General features: G+C 45.5%; 1 protein-coding gene across 3 annotated transcripts in view; it reads right to left on the bottom strand.

Annotated features, from left to right (window-relative positions):
* Positions 1-431: 431 nt before the first annotated feature.
* The window catches only part of FGFRL1 (fibroblast growth factor receptor like 1), a 172,401-nt gene continuing 163,046 nt past the window's right edge, over positions 432-9,786 (bottom strand). For all 3 annotated transcript variants that reach the window (XM_048048078.2, XM_013178092.3, XM_048048073.2), the window contains exons 6-7: positions 7,575-7,928; positions 432-4,622 (exon numbers count right to left, since the gene is read on the bottom strand). In XM_048048078.2, coding sequence (XP_047904035.1) covers positions 4,213-4,622; positions 7,575-7,928 — 764 coding nt within the window. In that variant the 3' untranslated portion in view covers positions 432-4,212. The remainder of the gene's footprint in view (positions 4,623-7,574; positions 7,929-9,786) is intronic.

Genomic DNA, 9,786 nt, shown 5'->3' with positions numbered 1-9,786 from the left:
TGCCACTGTTTGAAAATCACGTCACTTTTTATTTGTAAATGTCTGATAAAGGTTTTCAGTTTAAAAGAGCTAACAGTACAGGGATTGTCCATACAAAGTTTAAAAATGCCACACACAAACTGACATGTAAGGCCATGTTTGATCTGTAATGCAAATAAAATAAACAGAGATGGAGAGCTTTAAGCCTAAAATTCCTTAGATCTTTGAAGCCCCGTGGCTTTAAAAGTACAACTGCCTTCTGTATCACAGCCTGGCATGTACATCTATATGCCTATATGTATACATGTACCAATGCATAAAATAAAAAACTGTGTTCAAAATAGGATCAGTAGTTAATAGCAAGACTATGGTTTTCTGTAAATGCCCTGTATTCATAAACAAAGAATAGTTCAAATCTTGTCCCACTGATGAAAAACAAATTCAGACATGAGCAGGACCTGGCAGAATTTATTTAGGCTAAGGAAGACTTTGCAATACATGCAAGGCACAATCAAGCCCTAAAAAGAAATGGCATGCAGTAGGCATGGGACAGAGTAACTTGTAAGAGCACTTATGGGTGTTCCGTAGAGGCAAAATAATTCCTTGAAACACAAAACCCACCCAGGCCCAGCAAGCCAGTGCAAGACCCAGACAATATATACAATACATGTGCAAATCGAGACCTCTATAGCATCTCACCCCAGAGCTGCCTTCTGAGTGCAGTGGCTTTACTGCAGCTGTGCTCAGACCTTGCATTGTCCATGCTGGGGGGTTTACTGATGCATTCCCTCTCTGTTAACATTGCTAGAGGTTTGTGTTTAAAGGCTGGAGCTTTTACAGGCAGGAGGAAACCACTTCTTCCACCTGAGCCATCTGGCAATATGTGAAGTGTTGATTTCATGATACAACACTATGGAGTGCCAGGATTACGGGGCAGAAGGCACCAGTGGAGAGCGTAATGCTCAGTGTGGAAGCTCTATGTGGGAAATGCAGGACTGTTTCTTTTAGCCCACTCACTCTCTCTCTGAGGGTCAGTGATATAGCTGCCATTTGAAAAAAGGGTCGTAAGACCATCTCTTAGGGTTTGCATAGAGCTGAAGCATATAAAACCAATTATGCACCTCCTCCTTTGAAGCTGGTCTCGGTACTGCTATCACAGCATGAGCCCCGTGTCCCCTGGCTGCAGCACAGATGCAGATAGCTGAGAAAAGACCATGGGCTTCCAGATGAATCCTGTCATCTGCCAGGCTCCTAACACTGCTGAGACGTGCAGTAGCTTGGTGCCTACCACAGTGCAAGAAGTAGCTTCCCATAGGCGTGAGTTATGAGATGTAGCCCTTAATCTCTCATGGAAATAGCCACGTGCTGCCTTCTTAGAATAAGGTGACACAATTACTGTATAAAGGCTTTTTGGCTTTTTCCATGAAATGACTCCATAAAATATAGCCATTAAGAATGCTGCCTACATCATGCCTTAGATCCAAGCAGAGCCCTCAGCGCTCATATTTAAGCCTCCCTGAAGCTGGGGGAATGTATGCAGACACCCAGGAGCTGAACTTTTTTAGATGCTTCAAAAATTTGTGTTAACAAAGTTTAACTGAACCCTCCTGCTTCCAATATATATACACATATGTATATATATATAGGTTGTGTAGTTATAATCTCTACAGAAAGACCATCTTGCTATCAGTGGGCAGGGACAAGGCCACTGACCTAGGTGGCTAAGGCAAAAAGGGAACTTTTTTGGAGCAGCACGTGTTGGTGAAGGAGAACGGGAGCGTATGTGCTTTGCTGAATGAGGGCCCCACCTCACAGTGCTACGGCTGAGCAAACAGGGAGCTGTTTGGTTTGCTGATGATCCAAACAAACCGGCAGAAAAATCACTGCAGGTCAACCCAGAGCAAATAATTTTGGAAACATTCAGAGAAAAAGAAAAGCCTAAAGCACTGTTTTGTTTCAGGTTAAATGAAGTGTTTCACTTTAAATTGGAGCAGCTGGTTTGCTGAAGATTTCTCTTTTGCAGAACAGGCCTGAGAAGGAAGTAATTTCAAACTTAAAAATTGGCACGTCTCTTTTTTTTCTTCCCTGTGAAACAAAACTGAACAGCAAACAGTTGCTGCGTTACTGAACCTGCCTTGTCTAAAGAAGATTGTGGCCACTACAGGGTTAGATGCCTCTCTCCACTTGCAGCAGAAAGGTTTGCACCTTCCTTCTTGAGGGGAGCAGCTGCCCGCACGCTCCCCTTGCTGCACCCAGCTCACCCTCGCTGGTTCCTCTAGCCTAACAGCAGCATTTACAAATGAAGGGTTTCACCCCCGTGGCATGTTTTCCCCTCCCAGGCACCCTGAGGCTGAAGCTCATTTTACAGGCTCACAAATTACGATGTTTGATTTACAAAATTTTCTTTTGAAAAGAAAAAACCCTGCAGGTTTGTGGTTAAAAAAAAAACAAATGTAACCTCTCTCCACCCCCCCCCCAACACACCCTGCCCCGAAAAAAAAAAAAGATTCATTTTTTTTAAAAAAGCATAGTGAAACAGATTTCCCTGTGTGCAGAGACCTTTGCTAGTGGAGATGACAAGGGGTCCATGGGAAGCGATCAGGCCACTACACACCCTCACAATCAGCATTTAAATGATGGAAAATGCAAATTTCTAATGGAAATGGTGGCACTGGCAGTACCTGAGATGATGCTAGGAAAGTACATGTGGCTGGTGTGAGTAAGCATACAGATAGATGACCTCCAAGTTAGGAGAAATATGGTTGGTTACATGCTACATTGAGTGTTTTCTGAGCATGGCATCTATAGAACCTGAAAAAAAAAATCTTTATTTTCTTTGATCAAAAATATGTATAGAAATGCCTGTTTTGAGGAAAATATCATACATTTTTTTTCTTGTTTAACAAAATAAATTAAATATACATGACTTTGTTTAAACTCTATATAGAATTACAAAGGTTTTATATTTGTAATTGGATTCATTTCCAGTCCATATAGGTATTTAATACGGTCCTTATTTACTCTCTTTTCTTTCTGTTTTTACTGTAGTTTGAACTGAAATGTAGTTGTATCATTTCCAGACTGTTATCTGTGGGGAGGGGGCAACCACACACAACCTAGGTGAATATTTCTCAAATGCAATTTTTCCTACAAGATTATTATTTCATTCTCTTTTTTTTCTTTCTCCTTTTTCTCATGTTTATACGTATTTTGCATTGATGTAGAAAATCCAGTAGCTTGTCACTGTAAGCCATCAGAGAAGGACAGTGTGTTTTGCTTTCTTCGCCATCAGCAGTTCAATTATTATTATTATTAATTATTATTATTTCTTAAATATAAATATAAAGGTGTTCTGTACAATGTTCCTCTTTCTTTCCTTCCTTCCTTCCTTTTTTCTGGCAGTGGCACTGAGTCCTAGGACCGGGGCAGTGAGGTTTGCTCAGCAGAACCCTCCATGAGAAACGTGACTTGCAGAAATCAAACCAAGCAGCTCGGTCAGCATTGCAGACAAAACGACTGTGTTTGAGAAACATTCGACTTTTCACGTTGTGAACAGAAATTAGCTTTTCCAGACCCTCTTGTGTTATTTTTTTCCCCTGGAAGAGGTGAGTTGGTCATGTCTCCTCATGCTTTGGCACTAAACCTCAGGTACTTTAGCGCTCGAGTCACTCGGAGGGAAAAGGCTTTCCCTTGTGCTCCTGAGTGGGACAGGTCTGGGGGCTTCCCACCAAAACAAGTGATGTGCCAGGGGAACAGGGCTGCCCACCTGGAAAAGCACCATGGTCGCCTTTTCTTGCTCCTTTTAGCTACATGAGGAAGGAGGTGGTGGTTCATATCCCTGCATCCTGCCTTACTTGCCACCACCTTGATTAAAAAATCCAGGAAGGCTCCACTGTTGGGGATGGCTGCCTAGCTGCTGAGATTTGGAGTTCCTTCATTATTCCTTGGCTACATCCTGATTGCAATAATAAAAAAAAATCTCTTTTCTCTCTCTGTCTTTCTCTATTATATATATATTTATATAGATAGATATAGATATATACACATATATATATACACACATACACACACGCATATACAATTATATATATATGTATATATATATTTAAAATTATATATATAATCTTTTCTGTCTGCTTTGCCTATTGCTGGCAGTGTGAGCTGACTCAGAGCAGTCTCTTCTGAGGTACCAGGGGGAAAAGCCCAAACGAGCTACTGTACACGGCCACCCTCTTAGCACTGGTACTGAATGTGCTGGTGCTGATGGACTTTGCCTTCCACGTGCGAGTGAGTGTGGGTGTGGATGTCCGTGTAAATCTTTGGGTACATTTTGGATGCCATGGCTGGGGCGAGCGCAGGCCCTTGGGACAGTAAATGCTGCTGCTGGGCGACGTATTCCTCATAGTTTATGGAGGAGATGCAGTCTTTGTCAGGGACCTGGGAGACGCAGATCCTGTCCCGGGGCTGCGGCCGGTGCACGGGGGCAGCAGCTGGTGGGGAGCAGGGTTTCTTCTTGGTCTGGCAAAGCCACAGGAGGATTGTCCCGAAGATGAAGACGGCTCCGGCAGGGATGCCGATGATCACGGGCCAGGGAAGGCTGCTGGCCGAGGAGGGGGGCACAGGTGCACTTGGAGGCTTGGGGTCTGGACATCGTGGCAGGGAAGAGACAGAAAGAGTTAATTAAATGCAGGCAAAGTAAATTTGTAACAGATGTCACACTTGGGCTGGCTTTTGTACAGGCTGTCTGGCAACCCTGCCAGACCAAGTAACAAGGGAGAAATCAAGCTAGCACATGAAGTTTGGTAACTGTTTTGCTTTTCAGTGCTCCTGGAAGGACAAGCAACTCATTTTCTCTGGTTTAGGGGTCAGGAGGGGGGCCTTTGGGGGATTTTTTAACTTTCTTATTCAAGTTTTAATGGATGCACTAGAGCCAGCCCAAGAATTTCCTAACACCTTCGCTCTGCGATGGAGTGGGCTTCGCTGCCCAGACTGGAGGACACAGCACAGCACATGTCAGCAATTCCTCCATGTCAGCAGCCCAGGAAGCATGACCGGGTTACGCAGAGCCACTGCGCGTTGCCCTCTTGTCTTTACCAGGCGTAGCTGTGTCTGCATGGGCTTTAGACACTCTTTAGCACCCTTGTTCAGTGCTACTGGAGCTACTCAGCAATGCTCTGACAGGGCAGGCAGCATGAATGCGGTGATTTGGAGGGTGATTTGGAAAAACACAGGTGAGCTGCTGTCCTCTCCTTGGTGTCCAAGCAATAGGGAGCTGAAATTTCATATGACATTAAAGCACGTGTCCAACTCTCAATCCCAAATGGGCTCCACCTCCACCAGTTTCTCTGGAGCTGCCGTTGGCTTTCTAGCAGCAAATTCAGTTAACAAAGGAGATAAGATGCTTCAGAAAGCACCTTTCACCCCTGCCTTCTCCCTGCCCACCGTGCTGTTGGCAGCCTGTACAACCATCAGTAGCTATTCCCGTTCCTCAGCCTGATCCCTTGATTTATAGACCCCAAAGGAGACCTAGGGTAGGATCCTAGCTGTCAAAGTCCCTGTGTAGACAGCTACCAGCTGGTGTTTCCAAAAGCCCTGAAAAATACCTAGGTGCAGAGTTCAGCTTTCAGGACAGCACTCAGAAACACTGAAAACTGCAGGCTATCCAAACAGCCCAGCACGTTATTTTCAAACACATATATCATTTAACTTTCAAGCCAAACTTCTTTAAGACCCTAATGTCTTTTCCTCTCTTTGACAAATAATCCTATGGGTAGTTTGAAATATTAAATATATATGGTGTCGTCTCTCTGAAGTCAGAAGGATGTATACTGTTGACCTCCAGAGACAAACTTTCACCCATCAACACTGGAAACGACAAAACAATTTAGGCTGGGAAGGGACTCTGGAGGTCATCTGGTTCAGCCCCTTGTTCAAAGCAAGACAGGATCAGGGAACTGCCCCAACAGCTGACCACAAAACAACAGTCTTCATGCTGCTTGGCAAAAATCCTCTGCTGGGCTGACACAAAAGTGTTTTGATATTCATGCATGCTGTTTTTTCTGAGCTGTCTGTGTCAAATCTGATAGATTTACAAGCAAAATGGTGTTTTTCTAACTCATGGCCTTGCAACCACATCTTTCCTTCAGAGGGCAAGCTGGGTTCTCCTTTTCCGTCACTGCCAATAACAACAGGCCTTCGGGCACGGGTTCTGGTACGAGGCCTCATTGTAGTCGCACTTAAATCAATGGAAAGTCTCCCACTGATTTCATGGGAGCTGGATCGGACTCTCATAGTTTGGAAACTCCCAGAGGCTTTGAGTTATATCCCACCCATACAGCATTGTCCTTCAGAAAAATAAGCTGAAGCTTTCTAGCCGGAGTTTCGTCCTAAATCTAAGTGATACAGGAGAAGACGCTAAGGAGCAGTCAGACTTTCCTTTTACTTGGCAACCTGCTGCTGGTGTCTAAATCCATGTTGTTGACTCTTGACCGCGACTGAGACATAGAGTGTGGCAATCAGAGAGCAGAAGTAGCCATGCTGCCTTAGTTATAGGAGTCAGGAACATTTTCCCCACCACCTATGCAAAAACCAGTCTCGTCAGCCTGCGAGAGTTAATGGTGTCTCATTGATATCTTGACCAGAGACACCCCATTAGATCTGACAGCTAAAATGTTCTGATATTGGCTCCAGCCCCTGCACTGTCTTAGCTGTGTTGGCCTTGCATGTGTGGCAAAAAGGAAGGAAAAAGCAGAAAGATAGATTTTTGTTATAAAGCTGGTGGTTCTAAAGCTAGATTCACATGTCCAAATGAGGCAGAAGGAGATGCCCTTTTCAATGAAAAATATTTATCAGGGCAGAACTGCATGCTCAGGAAGCAAAGGCATAAACGATAAAGTGAACATGGTGTGCCTGAAACGCATACAATACAGCCTCATTTGGACACAGCCACCAGCTCTGGGGCCCAGGGAGAGCAGGAAGCAGCTGTGAGTTTGGTACAATGGTTCTCAGGAGATCATTGGGTAAGAATTTAACTAATCAATCATTCACTCTTTCACACTCATTCTTTTCCTTTCCTTGTGACCGGGACAGTTTTTATTCTTCTCTCATTTTATGATCCTGTATTATTGTTTTCTTTTACCAGTAAAGCAATACAAATAAGAGCCAGAGAAAGGAGAAATGTCAGGGAATGGGGCTGCAAACTGTGCTGCTGTTCCATTCCCTTCTCACCTCCTGCACCCTGTCGATGAAGCCTGCAACTGCAGTATGATTTCCTGGCACCTGTTTCACACAGGAGCACATCCTTCATTTTATTTTGCTTTGCTGGAATCATTGTACCCAAGGGAGGGAGAAGAGGAACCATCAGCAAGAGAGATTAAGCAGGGGCAGATTTAAATCAGTGCTAATTTAGTCCCTGATTTTAGTCCCTGATTTTAGCTAATTTAGTCCCCCAATTTGCTAATTATTTCTAAACCTGGACTAGCCTCCATCAGCACAGCATCACAGAAGCCCACGGAGCACAATGGGCACCAGCAGTTGGGAATAACGCCATGACACAGGCTATTGGTTCAGACTAGGGAAATAAAAGCATAACTCACCTGGCAGAACTGTGAGGAAAGCGCTGCGAAAACTGTAGCCCATGGTGTTTGCCCCCAAGCAAATGTACATCCCCGCATCCTCCTCCTTGGCTCGAGTAATCATCAGTTTGTTCAGGTAGGAACCGTCAGGACGGGACCAGACCTCCCCTGTGGGCAGAACAACAAACTTCTGCCCCCCAACGTCGATGGTGGAGTTGTACTTGCTCTCTGTGCCGTACTCCACCCTCTTCAGCCACTGGATGACGGGTTTGACATCGCTGCGGACTTTGCACTGGAAGGATGTGGTCCCGCCGTAGTCTACCGTGGTGTTGACGGGGTGCGTCCCTGTCAGGATGGGCTTGGACCTCGTCCTCTCTGCACAGAAACACAGGGAGATCCATGGAAAAAGGTGCTTGCCAATCTGATTAACTTGTGATCGTAGAAACACAGGAAAAAGGTATAGGAGAGATGCAAACCATTTAGTTCAACTGTCTGCCCCACAGCAGGCTGAGATCTCTGCAAACCTTTCTGATATAAATTTGCCCAGCCTCTGCCAAAGCCTCTAATGGAAGAGACTGTCCAGGTTCTCATTCTTCCATTGCCTGAAGCTTCATAAATCTTTTCTCATGCTCAACCTGAATCTTTCTATTTCTAGTGAGGCACTTACTTACCCTACCTGCATCAGAACAAGAGAAAAGTTTGCTCTCCTTCTTAGCCCTTACAACTTTGAAGATTTTCTTCAGCCTTCTCTTCTGTACCCTGAAGAACCCTCCTGGCTGCTAAGCAAACAAGGCCCTAAGAATCTCTTACGGAAGGTTTTTCTGTCTGTGCTGTGCTTCTGTTCCCTCAGGTCACTCACTCATGAAACATCTATATTTGGGTACCTAGTTTGCAGTGGTTTTACTCAGCACCACGCAGGTCAGACCACGGAGACACCTGGCCCTTCTGCTCCTTGGTAAGAGGTGCAAGTCCAACTCCAACCACTGGATTTCCCCAGTACAACGGTTTGTTGTACTCTGCAGCTATGAGATGACAAAAGGGGCCATCCGTCCTTGTACTCCCACTAACCCATGTCTCAGGAACCACATCCCAGAATAAGGGGATATTAATGATGCACCTTGACAGGGTATTTAAAAGGCTGCAGAGGTCTTTCTCAAGTCTTGACCAGAGGAAGATAAATGGCCTGAAACAAGCCAAAAAGGTCAAAATCGATTTCAGGATTAAATCTGGGTGATATTGCAGGTCTGGACATGAATGAAGTGGTTTATTTCACTTGTTCACTTGATACTGATTCACTTGTTCACTAGAATATTCAATGTTCACTTGATATTGACCCCAATGATGTCTTATCAATGTGTATAAATATCTGAAGGGAAGGTGTAAAAAAGGTGGTGCCAGGTTCTTTTCTGTGGTGCCCAGTGCCAGTTCAAGAGGTGCTTGGCACAAACTGGAGCCCAGGAGCTCGCTGTGAGCACCTGGCAGCCCTGCTGGGCTGGGCAGGGATGGAGCCTGACACAGGCTGCCCAGAGCCTGGGGGGCTCCTCCTGGGGGGCTCCAGGAGCCGCCTGGACGTGGGGCTGGGCACCCTGCTCTGGGCCTTGCTGCAACAGGGGGGTGGGACAGGATGACCTCCAGAGGTTCCTGCCAACCTCAGCCATTCTGTGGCTCTGTGTCTTTTATCACTGTATCTTATAGGGTGTAATTTACAGGTGAATACAACAGAACCTTGTGTATTCCATGTGTAAGGAAGAAATTCTTTATTCAGAGGGTGGTGAGGCACTGAGCAGGCTGCCCAGAGAAGCTGTGGCTGCCCCATCCCTGGAGGTGCCCAAGGCCAGGCTGGATGGGGCTTTGGGCAGCCTGGGCTGGTGCCCAGGGAGGTGTCCCTGCCCGTGGCAGGGGGGGTGGAACTGGATGATCTTTAAGATCCTTTCCAACCCAAACCATTCTGTGATTTTATGATTCTCAGACACAACCTCAGTTTTTTAATTCAGATTATTTACAAGTATGTGGCCACCCCAGTTTGGGTAAGACATGTTCCTTCTCCTTTTGGTCTTTCCAAATGTCCCCTGAAGACAGAAAAAAAAAAATGGATGGGGAAAGGCCCCTTCCTTCACAGACTGTCTAATGACAGTGATGGCAGACTGTGGATATTGTCACATCTGTGCTCTCGGAGTCTCTCAGGAGCTATCTGTCACCTTTCCTGCTGGGCCTGGCAGATGCCCATGGGGAT

This window comes from Anser cygnoides, chromosome 4, assembly GCF_040182565.1.
Source record: "Anser cygnoides isolate HZ-2024a breed goose chromosome 4, Taihu_goose_T2T_genome, whole genome shotgun sequence".
Lineage (NCBI taxonomy): Eukaryota > Metazoa > Chordata > Aves > Anseriformes > Anatidae > Anser > Anser cygnoides.
The sequence above is the reverse complement of the archived record's forward strand: the minus strand, read 5'-3'. Positions and strand labels throughout refer to the sequence as shown.